This window comes from Scyliorhinus torazame, chromosome 5, assembly GCF_047496885.1.
Source record: "Scyliorhinus torazame isolate Kashiwa2021f chromosome 5, sScyTor2.1, whole genome shotgun sequence".
Classification (NCBI taxonomy): Eukaryota; Metazoa; Chordata; class Chondrichthyes; order Carcharhiniformes; family Scyliorhinidae; genus Scyliorhinus; species Scyliorhinus torazame.
This window is the reverse complement of record NC_092711.1, coordinates 179,729,508-179,747,363: the sequence shown is the minus strand read 5'-3', so window position 1 is coordinate 179,747,363 and position 17,856 is coordinate 179,729,508. Positions and strand designations below refer to the sequence as shown.

The 17,856-nt window shown below is 47.4% G+C and overlaps 1 protein-coding gene across 2 annotated transcripts; it reads left to right on the top strand.

Annotated features, from left to right (window-relative positions):
* The first annotated feature begins 7,524 nt into the window (after positions 1 to 7,524).
* On the top strand, positions 7,525 to 17,401 carry LOC140422516 (uncharacterized). Of its 2 annotated transcripts, none has more exons than XM_072507530.1 (2): positions 7,525 to 7,829; positions 15,047 to 17,401. In XM_072507530.1, exon 2 carries the CDS (start codon positions 15,347 to 15,349, stop codon positions 16,361 to 16,363), a length of 1,017 nt encoding a protein of 338 aa, XP_072363631.1. In that variant the 5' UTR covers positions 7,525 to 7,829; positions 15,047 to 15,346; the 3' UTR covers positions 16,364 to 17,401. The 2 variants fall into 2 exon arrangements, with proteins under 2 accessions (XP_072363631.1, XP_072363632.1); XM_072507531.1 differs by lacking the exon at positions 7,525 to 7,829 and adding an exon at positions 10,272 to 10,308.
* The last annotated feature ends 455 nt before the right edge of the window (positions 17,402 to 17,856 follow it).

Genomic DNA, 17,856 nt, shown 5'->3' with positions numbered 1-17,856 from the left:
ATGATACTCAACTCTGGGAAAACGTCCTCCTCTGGTCCAACGAAGAATTTTGGAAATGCCGTTACGAAGGTTTTCTGCACTGCCTTGGCTCTAAGACGGAGAAACTTGTTTTGCTGTAAACTTGGTCTTCAGGCTGGGTGGCTGGAACCTGCCTGTCTTTCTCTCTGAGACTCCCAGATGTTAACTGCCTCTCTTTGCCTCTCAGGATTTGGTCAACGAAACCTTTTTTGTTCTTTGATGATGTTTTCTGTATATTCAGCTGTCTGCCCCGATCAACTTATAATAATCTTTATTAGTGTCACAAGTAGGCTTACATTCACAATGCAATAAAGTTATTGTGAAAATCCCCTAGTTGCCACACTCTGGAACCTGCTCGGGGACACAGAGGGAGAATTCAGAATATCCAATTCAGCGAACAAGCATGTCTTTTGGGACTTGTGGGGGAAACCGGAGCACCCGGAGGAAACCCACGCAGACACAGGGACCCAGAAGAAACCCACGCAGACACGGGGAGAATGTCCAGACTCCGCACAGACAGGAATCCCAAGCAGTAATCGAACCAGGGCCCTGGAGCTGTGAAGCAACAGTGCTAACCACTGTGCTACCGTGCCACCCTGGTCTACGCATTAACATCTGTATATCTCATGGACTTTTCCAAATCATTTGTCTCTCTTCCATTAGCCATTCACAATTGATTCTGATCTAAACGGCTGCTCTAAACACGTGACCGAGGAGTGATGCGTATCAACTGAGGACTTTGAATATTGTCCACTGATGTCTCCAGGCAGGTTCATGACAATGGCGGAGCAGACTCGATGGGCTGAATGGCTAACTCCTGCCCGCATGTTCCAATGATACAAAGATTGGCATGTCTGCATCGACTCTCAAAACATCTACAGATGTGCCATAGAGTGCATCCTATCCGGCTGCATCACAGCCTGGTATGGCAACTGCTCGGTCCAAGATCGCAAGAAACTGCAGAGTGTGGTGAAGTCAGCTCAACGTATCGCACAAACCTGCCACCCCACATTGATTCTGTCTACACCTCTCGCTGCCTCAGGAAGGCAGACAGCATGATCTGAGACCCCTCGCACCCAGGCTTTGCCTTCTTCCAGATCCTTCCATCAGACAGGAGGTGCAGAAGTCTGAAGAGCCGCACATCCAGACATAGAAACAGTTTCTTCCCCACAGCTACAAGACTCCTCAACGACTCTCCCTCGGATTGATCTGTTCCCTGTAAGAACACTATTCACGACGCCCTAGGCTGCTCTTGCTCATGTATTTTGCTTTGTTTGGCCCCTTGTTCCGCACTGTAACCAATCACTGTCGAAGCTCTCTGTCGATTATTCTTGTGTCTACTATGTACATACTGTGTACGTTCCCTCGGCTGCAGGAAAATACTTTTCACTGTAGTTCGGTACATGTGACAATAAATCAAATCAAATCAAATCAAATCAAAATCAAAATCAAATCAAATCAAAATCAAATCAATAGATAGGAACGTAAATTGTGAAGAGGGCATAAAGAGACTACAAAGTGCAATAGATAGGTTAAGTGAGTGGGAAAAGATCTGCTAAATGGAGAATAATGTGGGAAAATGTGAAATTGTTCAGTTTGGCAGGAAGAATAAAAAATAAGTTTATTATCTAAATGGTGAGAGATTGCAGAGCTCTGAGACTCAGAGGGATCTGGGTGTCCAAGAGCATGAATCACAAAAGGCGAGTATACAGGTACAGCAAGTAATTAGGAAAGCTAATAGAATGTTATTGTTAATTGTGAGGGGAATTGAATACAAAAGTAGGGAGGTTATGCTTCAGTTATACAGGACATTGGTGAGGCCACATCTGGAGCACTGTGTGCAGTATTGTTCTCATTTAAGGAATGATGTAAATGTGCTGGACTCAGTCTTGGAATTGGACGATGGACTTATGAGGGAGCATCACAGTGGTTAGCACTGCTGCCTCACATTGCCAGGGACCCGTGTTAGATTCTGATCTTGGGTTGGAGTCTGCGTTCTCCCCAGGTCTGCATGGGTTTCCTACGGTTACTCTGGTTTCCACCCACAATCCAAAGATTTATAGGTTAGGTGCATTGGCCATGCTAAATTTCTCCTTAGTGTCCAAAGGTTGTGTAGGGTTGCCGGGATAGAGTGGGGGTGTGGGCCTAGGTAGGGTGCTCTTTCCGAGGATCAGGGCAGACTTGATGAAGCCAACAAACAGCGTAGACATTTTTCCTTGTAGATGCAAAGGCCTTGGATATTCAGGCCCTGATGAATCATGTGATATCAGATCGCGACTTGACGTTTGCGATTTCTGTCTGTATTTCCTCCTCTTCTGAAATAGTGCAAAAGCGATTTGGAGGGGATGAGGCATTTCTTGGAGGGGCTGAATTTCCCAAAAGTGGACGGGGAGTGGGTAGAATGGCTGGGGGCTCCGATCGGGTTGGAAGAAATAGTGGAGGGTCTGAAGGCCATGCAGACGGGTAAAGCCCCGGGGCCGGACGGGTACCCAGTGGAGTTCTATAAAAGGTTCTCTGGGATATTGGGGCCGGTGTTGATGAAGATGTTCAATGAGGCAAGGGAAAGAGGGGTGCTGCCCCCGGCGATGTCATAGGCAATGATTTCGCTGATTCTTAAGCAGGACAAGAACCCAAAGCTGTGTGGGTCCTACAGGCCGATCTCCCTGTTAAATATGGATGCCAATTTGCTGGCCAAAACCTTATCCTCCAGGATTGAGGATTGTGTTCCGGGCGTTATTGGGGAGGACTAGACGGGGTTGCTGTATCAGGCTCCTGTGGTAAGTGTACGGAAGAATAGGACTCCATCGGACTATTTTAGACTGCACCGGTGGACGAGACAGGGATGTCCCCTTTCCCCACTGTTGTTTGTGCTAGCTATAGAGCCATTGCCAATTGCTCTGAGAGCCTCAAGGGGCTGGAGAGGACTGATCCGGGACTTGGGGGGGCACAGGGTTTCGCTCTATGCGGATGACCTGCTTCTGTACGTTTCGGACCCAATAGAAGGGATGGAATAAATCATGAGGGCTTTAGGGGAATTTGGCCGGTTTTCGGGGTATAAGCTTAATATGGGAAAGAGTGGATATTCAGGCCCTGATGAATCATGTGGTTCATGCGAGGGGACAGGAGAGGCGACTGGGACAGCTGCTGTTTAGGTTAGTAAAGGGAAGCTTTAGGTATCTAGGTATCCAGGTGGCGCAGGAATGGGACCAGCTGCATAAATTGAATCTGGCCGGCAAGTGGACCAAATGAAGGACGATTTTTGGAGATGGGACTCGCTTCCGTTGTCTCTGGCTGGGAGGGTGCAAACGGTGAAGATGACGGTCCTCCCGAGATTCCTATTTGTATTTCGGTGTCTCCTCATTTTTATTCCACGGTCCTTTTTTAAGTGGGTCAACAGAGTGATCATGGGCTTCGTTTGGGCGGGCAAGACCCCACGAGTAAGGAAGGTAATGCTTGAGCGGAGTCAGGGAGAGGGCGGGCTGGCGCTGCCACAATTTAGCAACTATTACTGGGCGGCTAATATAGCCATGATTAGGAAGTGGGTGGTGGGGGAGGGGTCGTCATGGGTGCATATGGAGGCGGCTTCATATAAGGGCACCAGTTTGGGGGCGCTGGTAACTGCGTCTCTGCGTTCCCGCCGGCATGGCACTCCACCAGTCCAGTGGTGGTGGCGGCCCTGAGAGTTTGGGGCCAGTGGAGGCGGCATGTGGGAGCAGTGGGAGCATCGGTCTGGGCCCAATCTATGATAATCACCGGTTTGACCTGGGAAGTATGGACGGGGGGGGGGTTCCGGTTATGGCGGAGAGCGGGGATTGAGAGGATGGGGGGTATGTTCATAGAGGGGAGCTTTCCGAGTATGAGGACGCTGGAGGAAAAGTTTGGGTTGGCGAGGGGAAACAAATTAAAGGGGCTGTTTAGCACAGGGCTAAATCGCTGGCTTTGAAAGCAGACCATGGCAGGCCAGCAGCACGGTTCGATTCCCGTAACAGCCTCCCCGAACAGGCGCCGGAATGTGACGCCTAGGGGCTTTTCACAGTAACTTCATTTGAAGCCTACTTGTGACAATAAGCGATTTTCATTTTCATTTCATTTTCAATTCAGGTATCTGCAGGTGCGGGACTTCCTACGTAAATAGGTGTCAACTTCCCGCTCCTACCGCTGAGGGGGATTCAGGACAGGGTAGTTTCCAGAGGGTGGGTAGCAGCAGGGAGCGTTTCGGACATTTACAAGGAACTTATGGAGTCAGGGGAGACATAGACCGAGGAGCTGAAGCGCAAGTGGGAGGAAGAGCTGGGAGGTGAGATAGAGGATGGTCTATGGGCAGAAGGGTTGAGTAGAGTCAACGTGTCCGCAACATGTGCCAGGCTCAGCCTGATACAATTTAAGGTTGTTCACCGGGCTCACATGACAGTGGCTCGGATGAGCAGATTTTTGGGGGTGGAAGACAGGTGTGCAAAATGTGCGGGAGGACCGGCGAACCATGTCCACATGTTTTAGAACATAGAACATTACAGCGCAGTACAGGCCCTTCGGCCCTCGATGTTGCGCCGACCTGTGAAACCACTCTAAAGCCCATCTACACTATTCCCTTATCGTCCATATGTCTATCCAATGACCATTTGAATGCCCTTAGTGTTCGCGAGTCCACTACTGTTGCAGGCAGGGCATTCCACACCCTTACTACTTTCTGAGTAAAGAACCTACCTCTGACATCTGTCTTATATCTATCTCCCCTCAATTTAAAGCTATGTCCCCTCGTGCTAGACATCACCATCCGAGGAAAAAGGCTCTCACTGTCCACCCTATCCAATCCTCTGATCATCTTGTAGGGAAGTTGTTTCCATTAGCAGGGGAGAATAGGACCCGGGGGCACAGCCTTAGAATAAAAGGGAGTCACTTTAGAACAGAGATGAGGAGAAATTTCTTCAGCCAGAGAGTGGTGGGTCTGTGGAATTCATTGCCACAGAGGGCGGTGGAGGCCGGGACGTTGAGTGTCTTTAAGACAGAAGTCGATAAATTCTTGATTTCTCGAGGAATTAAGGGCTATGGAGAGAGAGCGGGTAAATGGAGTTGAAATCAGCCATGATTGAATGGTGGAGTGGACTTGATGGGCCGAATGGCCTTACATCCGCTCCTATGTCTTATGGTCTTGTATGCCTCAATTAAGTCACCTCTTAACCTTCTTCTCTCTAACGAAAACAGCCTCAAGTCCCTCAGCCTTTCCTCATAAGATCTTCCCTCCATACCAGGCAACATTCTGGTAAATCTCCTCTGCACCCTTTCCAATGCTGCCACATCCTTCTTACAATGCGGCGACCAGAATTGCACGCAATACTCCAAATGCGGCCGCACCAGAGTTTTGTACAGCTGCAACATGACCTCATGGCTCCGAAACTCAATCCCCCTACCAATAAAAGCTAACATACCGTACGCCTTCTTAACAACCCTCTCAACCTGGGTGGCAACTTTCAAGGATCTATGTGCATGGACACTGAGATCTCTCTGCTCATCCACACTGCCAAGAATCTTACCATTAGCCCAGTAGTTTAGATTAGAGTAGGGGGTCAATAAGGGGGGGGGAACTGTACAAGAGGTAAATGGCTTTTGCACTATGTTTATGGTTTCATGTCTCTTGTTTATTTTGTTGTTGTTACTATACCGAAAATACCTCAATAAAATGTTCATTAAAAAAAAAGATTTGGAAAAGACATTACAGTCAGTGCAGGATAGAAATTTAGAATCAAGACATGAGAGAAAAGAGGGAGGACCGGGGGGTGGGGGGGGGGGGGGGCAGTGCAAGAGGGAGCAGCCAAACACTATGAAAAGAAAGGGGAGTAGCAGGGAAGGGGGTGGGAGGGAGAAGGGGAGGGGGGGGGGTACAGTGGAGGAAGGACGAGGGGAGGAGAACAACAGAGGGGAGCCAGAGGGGAGGAAAGAAGAGGAAGGACGAGGGAACACAAACTGGGGAGAGCACAGGAACGACAACGACCGCAACAAGCACAGCAAGGCAAAACGGAGAAAGAACTGGCAGAAGGAACGACAGACAGCCAAAGCGGAGGCAAATGGATAAAAACAAAAAAAGAAAACAGACCAAAGTTGCAAGCGACATCAGGGGCACCGCCCAGGTGCCCCTTCCACCCGGTTTTGTTTTGCTTGTTTTGTATTTAATTTTTAAGCAGAAGAGTAGGGGGTAGGAAGCCAGTCCCCCTTAATGGCACGTGTAATGAAATGTCGTGGTTGTTGGCATTTCCTGAGCTCTCTCTCCAGTTTGTGGGGGTAGAAAGCCACCACCCCCTGATGGCATCTGGATTGAAATTTTCTCTTCTTTGCATCATGCATATATACTTCCCTTGTTTTTATTTCCCCCCCTCTTTGGCTTTTTAGTTTTGTGGTGTTTTAGTTATTTCTTTTTGTGTACATCTGTAAATATACCATGAATAAAACCATTCGAACAAAAAAGAAATTCACAACAGACAATTCTAATTTCTCGGGAATATTCTTTCCTCTCCTATTCCCCCAAAGCTGCAAATCTCCATCCCACACACTCTCCCTCCATTCTCACTCTGCTGCATCTAATATCCACCCTCCCAATTCTCCTGAAGGTGCTGATTCAGGCTGATTGACAGATCCCTGCTCACTGCTCCCAGTCCTGGCCCAGACCATAACAAATTGGGCTGAATGGCCTGGTCAACCATTCAATGAGATCATTAGCCAGTTCACCTCAACACCATTTTCCCACACTATCCCCCATATCCATTGATATCTTCTATATCTAGAAACCTATCAATACCTGTCCTAAAAATACTTGATGACTGAGGCTCCACTGAGTCTTCTCGGGTAGAAAAATCCAAAGTTTCACCATATCCTCGAGTGAAGAAATCCCTCCTCATCTCAGCTTTCTCTCCATTTTCCTGCCGGTTCCCCATGACCCTCGACTCCCTCCTCAATCAGAAATTGTCTAACTCATCCTTGAATATATTCAATGACCCCCAGACTCCATTGTAGAAATGAATTCCAGAGACTAACATCCTGTGAGGGAAGAGATGACTGGAAATATATAACGTAGCTACAGTAAAATATCACAAGAGTAGAAATAATAATAAATGTACTTGATTACAGAACTATAAATAATATATCTAAACTGTACCATATAACAACACTGGACAGGAAAAAGCCCATTGTCTAATTTCCCTAGTCAGACAATGGGGGAGCTCTGATTGGCTGGAGGAGCAGAGTCCTTCCGGTCCTCCCGGTTTCCCATTGGCCAGTCCCCCGCTGACAGACACTGAGGGGCGGAACCCCACGTGGCAGTGGGAGAGACTTTTCCCTCCAGCCGCGCTGAGCTGGTGTCCAATGGGAAAGGCTGGAAGACCGGCGCACACAATGGTCAGTGCGCCGCTTTGTCCCGGTCCCCGCCTCACCGTCGCACATGCGCATTACGGCCCAAAACGCACATGCGTACTACACCCCAAAATGCACACACCCGTTCCAATCCAAAAATGCGCATGCGCATTCCACATCGGAAAACAGCAGACACCATCAGCAGACCGCACAGAAGCAATATTCTCAAAATCTACACATGCGCACACCTGTCTCCCAACCTTTCACCACTTCCGGCCAAAGGAAAAAGTTATTGGACCGGAAGTACTCTTTTGTCCTTCAGCCAATCAGAGAGCGGGCTTTGTTCAATGAAGATTGAGCCTAACAAGGCCTAACTAAATTTCACAGTAGCAACTAAACACTAAACATAGTAGTCACTAAACACAAACAGCTGCAAGGCACAGGGAAACTTCCTCCTGTCTGCAACCTCTGTGAGTAAAACACTTTCTTTTCTCCCCCTTTACATTTCTCATTCTGACCTTCAGTTGGTCACTTGGAGCAACTGAAGGGAAAGGAAGTGAATCCAGGGAGGATGCAGACTCTGGAAAGCTTGGCCCAGGTCTCTCTCTCTATCTCTCTTCAAGACATTGACATCCTTTGCTCCCTCAGCTTGACACATTTATTTGTCTGGCTAAAAGGATGGTCTCTTTCCCAATGTTCACAATTAAAGGGCTGCTTTCTCCAGGAGATGGCTGACATTTAAGGGGACAGTGAATTAATATCATGTGCATTGAGCTGGGGCTGTGGGGAGAGGATGGGGAATGGGGCCTAGGTGGGGTGCTCTTTGAGAGGGTCTGTAAACTGGATGGGCTAAATGGCCTCCTGCATGTAGAGATTTTATGATTGATGGCCTAGATGTGAATGTTGGGGTTTTCCTCCACAACTTCGCCAATTACACAAAAATTGGTGGTGTGGTAAGTAGCGAGGAGGAAAACATAGAACGATACAGCGCAGTACAGGCCCTTCGGCCCACTATGTTGCACCGACATGGGAAGTCAAAAAACAAAAGCCATCTAACCTACACTATGCCATTATCATCCATATGCTTATCCAATAAACTTTTAAATGCCCTCAATGTTGGCGAGTTCTCTACTGTTGCAGGTAGGGCATTCCACGGCCTCACCACTCTTTGCGTAAAGAACCTACCTCTGACCTCTGTCCTATATCTATTACCCCTCAGTTTAAGGCTATGTCCCCTCGTGCTCGCCATTTCCATTTGCGGGAGAAGGCTCTCACTGTCCACCCTATCTAACCCCCTGATCGTTTTGTATGCCTCTATTAAGTCTCCTCTTAACCTTCTTCTCTCTAACGAAAACAACCTCAAGTCCATCAGCCTTTGCTCATAAGATTTTCCCTCCATACCAGGCAACATCCTGGTAAATCTCCTCTGCACCCGTTCCAAAGCTTCCACGTCCTTCCTATAATGAGGTGACCAGAACTGTACGCAATACTCCAAATGTGGCCGTACCAGAGTTTTGTACAGCTGCAACATGACCTCATGACTCCAGAACTCAATCCCTCTACCAATAAAGGCTAACACTCCATAGGCCTTCTTCACAACCCTATCAACCTGGGTGGCAACTTTCAGGGATCTATGTACATGGACACCGAGATCCCTCTGCTCATCCACACTTCCAAGAATTTTACCATTAGCCAAATATTCCGCATTCCTGTTATTCCTTCCAAAGTGAATCACCTCACACTTCTCTACATTAAACTCCATTTGCCACCTCTCAGCCCAACTCTGCAGCTTATCTATGTCCCTCTGTAACCTGCAACATCCTTCCGCACTGTCGACAATGCCACCGACTTTAGTGTCGTCTGCAAATTTACTCACCCACCCTTCTGCGCCCTCCTCTAGGTCATTTATAAAAATGACAAACAGCAACAGCCCCAGAACAGATCCTTGTGGTACGCCACTTGTAACTGAACTCCATTCTGAACATTTCCCATCAACCACTACCCTCTCCTTTCAGCTAGCCAATTTCTGATCCACATCTCTAAATCACCCTCAATCCCCAACCTCTGTATTTTCTGCAATAGCCTACCGTGGGGAACCTTATCAAACGCTTTACTGAAATCCATATACACCACATCAACTGCTCTACCCTCGTCTACCTGTTCAGTCACCTTCTCAAAGAACTCAATAAGGTTTGTGAGGCATGACCTACCCTTCAAAAAGCCATGCTAGCTATCCCTAATCATATTATTCCTATCTAGATGATTATAAATCTTGTCTCTTATAATCCCCTCCAAGACTTTACCCACAACAGACGTGAGGCTCACCGGTCTATAGTTGCCGGGGTTGTCTCTACTCCCCTTCTTGAACAAAGGAACCACATTTGCTATCCTCCAGTCCTCTGGCACTATTCCTGTAGCCAATGATGACATAAAAATCAAAGCCAAAGGCTCAGCAATCTCTTCCCTGGCTTCCCAGAGAATCCGAGGATAAATCCCATCGGGCCCCGGGGACTTATCTATTTTCAGCTTGTCCAGAATTGCCAACACCTCTTCCCTACGTACCTCAATGCCATCTATTCTAATAGCCCGGGTCTCAGCATTCTCCTCCACAACATTCTCTTTTTCCTGAGTGAATACGGACGAAAAATATTCATTTAGTATCTCGCCTATCTCTTTAGACTCCACACACAACTTCCCATCCCTGGCCCTACTCTTACCCTAGTCATTCTTTTATTCCTGACATACCTATAGAAAGCTCTTGGGTTTTCCTTGATCCTACCTGACAAACCTTAGATGACACAACAATGTAGGGAGGCAGGTCAGATGGGCATAACAGTGGCAAATTGAAATTAACCCTGAAAAGTATGAGGTGATACATTTTGGGAAGACTAACAAGGGAAGGGAATATACAATGAACAGTGGGATGCTCGGAAATGTAGAGGATTAGAGGTAACTTGGGGTACATTTCTCTAGGACCCTGTAGACAGCAGGACAGGTAGATAAGGTGGTTAAGAAGGCGTACAGGATTCTTTCCTTTATTGCCGAGGCATTGAACATAAAAGCAGTGAGGTTATGATGGAGCTGTACAAAATGCTCGTTAGGCCACAGAGTACTGTGTGCAATGATGTTGCCTGGGCTGGAGCATTTCAGCTATGACGAGTGTGCCAAATTATGCAGGACATAGATAGGGCAGATTAGAAGAAACCTTTTCCCTTATTAGAGGGGTCAGTATCCAGGCGGCATAGATTTAAGGTGAGGGGCAAGAGATTTAGAGGGAATTTGGGGAAAGATATTTTCACGCAGAGAGTGGTGGGAATCTGGAACTCACTGCCTGGAAGAGGTGGGAACACTCACATCATTTAAGAAGTCATAGAATCATAGAAGTTTACAGCATGGAAACAGGCCCTTCGGCCCAACCAGTCCATGCCGCCCAGTGTTTACCATTAAGCTAGTCCCAGTTGCCTGCACTTGGCCCCTAACCCTCTATACCCATCTTACCCATGTAACTATCTAAATGCTTTTTAAAAGACACAATTGTACCTGCCTCTACCACTACCTCTGGCAGCACATTCCAGACACTCACTACCCTCTGAGTGAAGAAATTGCCCTTCTGGGCCCTTCTGAATCTCTCCCCTCTCACCTTAAACCTATGCCCTCTAGTTTTAGACTCCCCTACCTTTGGGAAAAGATGTTGACTATCTACCTCATCTATGCCCCTCATTATTTTATAGACCTCTATAAGATCACCCCTAAGCCTCCTACTCTCCAGGGAAAAAAGTCCCAGTCTATCCAGCCTCTCCTTATAACTCAAACCATCAAGTCCCGGTAACATCCTAGTAAATCTTTTCTGCACTCTTTCTAGTTTAATAATATCCTTTCTATAATAGGGTGACCAGAACTGCACACAGTATTCCAAGTGTGGCCGTACCAATGACTTGTACAACTTCAACAAGACGTCCCAACTCCTGTATTCAATGTTCTGACCAATGAAACCAGGCATGCCGAATGCCTTCTTCACCACCCTGTCCACCTGCGACTCCACCTTCAAGGAGCTATGAACCTGTACTCCTAGATCTCTTTGTTCTATAACTCTCCCCAACGCCATACCATTAACTGAGTAGGCCCTGGCCTGATTCGATCTGCCAAAATGCATCACCTCACATTTATCTAAATTAAACTCCATCTGCCATTCGTCGGCCCACTGGCCTAATTGATCAAGATCCCATTGCAATCCTAGATAACCTTCTTCACTATCCACTGTGCCACCAATCTTGGTGTCATCTGCAAACTTACTAACCATGCCTCCTAAATTCTCATCCAAATCATTAATATAAATCACAAATAACAGTGGACCCAGCACCGATCCCTGAGGCACACCACTGGTCACAGGCCTCCAGTTTGAAAAACAACCTCTACAACCACCCTCTCTTCTGTCGTCCAGCCAATTTTGAATTCAATTGGCAACCTCACCCTGGATCCCGTGAGCTTTAACCTTCTGCAACAACCTACCATGCGGTACCTTGTCAAAGGCTTTGCTAAAGTCCATGTAGACAACGTCTACTGCACTGCCCTCATCTACCTTCTTGGTCACCCCCTCAAAAAACTCAATCAAATTTGTGAGACATGATTTTCCACGCGCAAAGCCATGCTGACTGCCCCAAATCAGTCCTTGCCTCTCTAAATGCTTGTAGATCCTGTCTCTCAGAATACCTTCTCGCAACTTACCTACTACAGACGTTAGGCTCACCGGTCTGTAGTTCCCAGGCTTTTCCCTGCTGCCCTTCTTAAACAAGGGCACAACATTCGCCACTCTCCAATCTTCAGGCACCTCACCTGTGGCTGCCGATGATTCAAATATCTCTGTTAGGGGACCCGCAATTTCCTCCCTAGCCTCCCTCAACATCCTGGGATACATTTCATCAGGTCCCGGGGATTTATCTACCTTGATGCGCTTTAAGACTTCCAGCACCTCCTCCTCTGTAATATGCACACTTCTCAAGACATCACTATTTATTTCCCTTAGTTTCCTAACATCCATGCCTTTCTCCACCGTGAATACCGATGAGAAATATTCATTCAGGATCTCACCCAACTCTTGTGGCTCTGCACATAGATGTCCTTGTTGATCCTTAAGAGGCCCTACTCTGTCCCTAGTTACTCTTTTTCCCTTTATGTATCTGTAGAAGCTCTTTGGATTCTCCTTTGCATTATTTGCCAAAGCAATTTCATGTCCCCTTTTTGCCCTCCTGATTTCCCTCTTAACTCTATTTCGACAATCTCTATACTCTTCAAGGGATCCACTTGATCCCAGTTGTTTATGTACGTCATATGCCTCCTTTTTCTTGACCAGAGTCTCAATATCGCGAGTCATCCAGGGTTCCCTACTTCTACCAGCCTTGCCCTTCACTCGAAAGGGAATGTGCTTACCCTGAACCCTGGTTAACACATTTTTAAAAGCCTCCCATTTACCAGCCGTCCCTTTGCCTGCCAACAGTCTCCCCCAATCTACCTCTGAAAGGTCCTGTCTGATACCATCAAAATTGGCCTTGCCCCAATTAAGAATTTTAACTCTTGGGCCAGACCTATCATTCTCCATAGCTATCTTAAAACTAATGGAGTTATGGTCACTTGTCCCAAAGTGATCCCTCACTAACACTTCTGTCACTTGCCCTTCCTTATTTCCCAAGACGAGGTCAAGTTTTGCCCCCTCTCTTTAATCCGTCCATCCACATACTGAATGAGAAATTCCTCCTGAATACACTCAACAAATTTCCCTCCATCCAAGCCCCTAATGCTATGGCTGTCCCAGTCAATGTTGGGAAAGTTAAAGTCCCCTACTATTACCACCCTATTATTCTTGCAGCTATCTGTAATCTCCTTACATATTTGCTCCTCAATTTCCCGCTGACTATTTGGGGGCCTGTAGTACAGTCCTATCAAGGTGATCTCTCCCTTCTTATTTTTCAGTTCCACCCATATTGACTCAGTGGGCGAACCCTCGGATATATCCCCTCTAAGTACTGCCGTGATGTTCTCCCTAATCAAAAATGCCACTCCCCCTCCTCTCTTACCTCCTGTTCTATCCTTTCTATAGCATCTGTACCCCGGAACATTGAGCTGCCAGTCCTGCCCCTCCCTTAGCCATGTTTCAGTCATAGCTATAATATCCCAGTCCCATGTGCCCATCCATGCCCTGAGTTCATCCGCTTTGCCCGTCAGGCCCCTTGCATTGAAATAAATGCAGTTTAATGTAGACTTTCCTTGCTCTCTGCCCTGCTTTCTCTGGTCATGCTTTACACACTCTCCCTTCCTGCCTTTTGTTTCCGTCCCCATTGACTTCCTACATCGGTTCCCATCCCCCGCCACATTAGTTTAAACCCTCCCCAACTGCACTAGCAAACACACCCCCGAGAACATTGGTTCCGGTCCCACCCAGATGCAGACCGTCCGATTTATACAGGTCCCACCTCCCCCAGAACCGGTCCCAATGTCCCAGGAATTTGAAACCCTCCCTCTTGCACCATCTCTCAAGCCACGTATTCATCCTAGCTATCCTGTCATTCCTACTCTGACTATCACGTGGCACTGGTAGCAATCCTGAAAGTATTTCAATGTGCACTTGAAATGCCATAACCTACAAGGCTGAGGGCAGCACGGTAGCACAGTGGTTAGCACAGTTGCTTCACAGCTCCCGGGTACCAGGTTCGATTCCCGGTTGGGTCACTGTCTGTGTGGAGTCTGCACGTTCTCCCCGTGTCTGCGTGGGTTTCCTCTGGGTGCTCCGGTTTCCTCCCACAGTCCTAAGATGTGCGGGTTAGGTGGATTGGCCATGCTAAATTGCCCCTCGTGTCCAAAAAGGTTAAGTGGAGGTTACGGGTTAGGATAGATACATGGGCTTCAGTAGGGTGCTCTTTGTAAGGGCCGGTGCAGACTCAATGGGCCGAATGGCCTCCTTCTTCACTGTAAATTCTATGATTCTATGAAGGCTATGGACCAAGAGCTGGAAATTCGGATTAGAATAGATAGGTGCTTGATGCCTGGTGCAGACATGATAGGCCTAAGGACCTCTTTCTATGCTGCAAAACTATGATTCGATGAGAACATAGATATGTCCAGTTTTGTAATTTGGTCCAGATTCAATGTATTATTTATGGGTTGAATAAAGTACGTTTATTATTTCTAGTCTTGTGGTATAGTATTATAGCTACATTATATATTTCCTGTCGGAGTATTTACGGCACAAAGTATTTAAAGGATTCTATTGGACAACTCAAGTCGATGATGACTCTCCGTCGAGCAATTCTGTCAGTCTCATTGGCAGCAAGTTCAAGATCATGATCAATCATAACCCCCTGTATCTTAACCAGCTGAAACACCCCTATCCATTCACTACATTTTAGTCCAGTATTAAAGACATATTTCTGTTAGGCTGGCAGCCTGCATGAAGATTTTCAGGTCTCTGTGACAAGGACAGGAAGCAGTGAGCAGGGATCTGTCAATCAGCCTGAATCAGCACCTTCAGGAGAATTGGGAGGGTGAATATTAGATACAGCAGAGTGAGAATGGAGGGGGAGAGTGTGGGACGGGGATTCACAGCTCTTGGGGAATAAGAGAGGAAAGAATGTTCCATAGTTCTGAGTTTCTATCCTGCACTGACAGTGATGTCTTTTGTAAAATGTTTTTGCAGGATATCAGAAGGTGAGGATCTACAGACGAAAATCTCAAATCAAACGTCACATCAAGATCTGACAGAGTCATTCAATTCATCGGTATCGGAATATCATCAGACTTTGAATCTAGGAGGAGAGGAGAAATGTTTGTCTGTTCTGTCTGCTTCAAAAAGCTGTGGGTATAATTCTGACTGGAAAAATACTGAGGTGCCCAAACACCCGAGTGAGAGTGTTCCAGTGCATTGACTGTGGAAAGAGTTTTAACCAGTTACGGAGCCTGAAAAAACATCACACCATTCACATCGGGGAGAGACCGTATGTCTGACCTGGAGAGAGACAAGGGCACCCGCACCATGGAGAAACCGTGGAAATGTGGGGACTGTGGGAAGGGATTCAGGGCCCCATTTGAGCTGGAGATTCATCTACGCAGTCACACGGGGGAGAGGCCATTCACCTGCTCTGTGTGTGGGAAAGGATTCAGTACTTCATCCCAACTGATGACACACCAACAAATTCACACTGGAGAGAGGCCGTTCACCTGCACCGTGTGTGGGAAAGGATTCACCCAGTTATCCATCCTGCTGAGACACAGTGTCACTCACTCCAATGAGAAACCCTTTAAATGCTCTGACTGTGGGAGTTCCTTTAAAAGGTCTCAGGAATTAATGGTTCACCAGCGCATTCACACTGAGGAGAGACCGTTCGGCTGCTGTCACTGCACAAAGAGGTTTCGAAGGTCATCCCACCTGCTGGTACACCATCGAGTCCACACTGAGGAGAAACCGTTCAGCTGCTCTCACTGCACAAAGAGCTTTCGAACCTCATCCCACCTGAGGACACACCAGCGAGTTCACACTGGGGAGAGGCCATTCACTTGCTCTCAGTGTCAGCAGGGATTCACTGATTCATCCAGCCTGCGGAGACACCAGCGAGTTCACACTGGGGAGAAGCCATTCACCTGCTCCGTGTGTGGGAAGGGATTCTCTCGGTCATCCCACCTGCTGAGTCACCAGCGAGTTCACACTGGGGAGAGGCTGTACAACTGCTCTCAGTGTGGGAAGGGATTCATGGATTCATCCGGCCTGCAGACGCACCAGCGAGTTCACACTGGGGAGAGACCATTCACCTGTTCTCAGTGTGGGAAGGGATTCATGGATTCATGCGGCCTGCAGAGGCACCAGCGAGTTCACACCGGGGAGAGGCCATTCAGGTGCACCGTGTGTGCAAGGGGATTCTCTCGGTCATCCAACTTACTGAGACACCAGCGAGTTCACACGGGATTTCAGGGGTTGGATTCTGCTGTTATTGCTGCTGTTAATCACATCCAGGACTGAACCATGTTCATTCTGACACTTGGTGAAGTGGGAGGGTCGGAGGGTTCCTTTCTGCTGGACTGGCCGGTCTCACAACTTTGCTTCCAGTGGACTGATGCTCTTTGGGCCTGGGAGAGCACATTTCCACTGAAATGATCCACAGAAGCTGATGAAGGACATTTATCTTATCCTGGATAGTACATAGTGTTTTTCTTACCACTACAGGTAGATCTAAAATAAATACATAATATTGCCAGATGGCGAACGACTAAAACATCCACGAAGCATGATGGGAAAAGTAGCCAATCTACACAAGACTGTGAAAACAGCTGTAATTGCAGAACCAGCCTGTTGAGTTCGCAGGGTGTGATAAGATGTACTCAACATAAAACTGCTGCAGCTGTGATGACTGCTCGGCAAGGACAGAGAAGAAGAACAAGAATACCAGATGTGTCCCGTTTTTGCATCTGGTAATGTACAAAATGATGGCCTCAGACCATGGGTGTACGTGACTAAGAACATTTTGATGCTCCAAGAAACTGGATGAAAAGATGGAGGCCAGGAGCCTCCACAGCAAAGACCTGCAGGAACATCCATTTTATTAGTGAACCCTCGGGCTGGGAGTCCGAGAAGAAGACGGCCCATCAAAGGGAGACTGATCACCTCACCTTGCAACGTGTAGTACTTTCTGCTTTTAAAAATAATTTAGAGTACCCAATTTATTTTTTCCAATTCAGGGGCAATTTAGCGTGGCCAATCCACCTACCCTGCATATCTTTGGGTTGTGGGGGCGAAACCCACACAAACACGGGGAGACTGTGCAAACTCCACATGGACAGTGACCCAGAGCCAGGATCGAACCTGGGACCTCGGCACCGTGTGGCAGCAGTGCTAACCACTGCGCCACCATGAAGCCCGCAACATGTAGTACTTGAGTCCAAGCCGTGAGTCTTCTGATTCATTTAAACCAGTAATTAGTACTTAAGCAAGTGGAATAAAGATCAGTTCAGTGTTCGTCTTGTGTTTTAAGCATCAATAAAGAATGAATTGTCAGAAATATTTTTGTTTAAGTGTTTCTTTGTCCGTCATGTCAGTTTATAGCCTAGCCTGAGGGTCAACATTTGGCGTCCCTGGGCGATCACCTTAATGTCACACTGTGTCCGAATTAATGATCCAGATTGGGAAAGGGTACTCTGGGATTACCTAAATGACAAATGGCTTAAATGGTTCGAATATGCTGAGAAGACCAGGACCCAGGTCTTTGAGGGTCCAGGACCCTCTGGACAGGAGCACGAGGAAGAGGCGAGAAGGGGAAAGCGAAATGCGCCTCCAAGGTGAGAAAGACTCCAGTGAAAGCTAGTTGGATGGATGTGAGAATTGTATGAGAAGGAGGTAGAGAATGCAAGATTGCAGCAGTTGACGCTGCAAAACAGGAAACTGACACACGGCGTGTTTGAGCCTTAGAAACTGAACAGAGGATTGAAATGCAGGCATTACAGATGAGAAAATTTCTG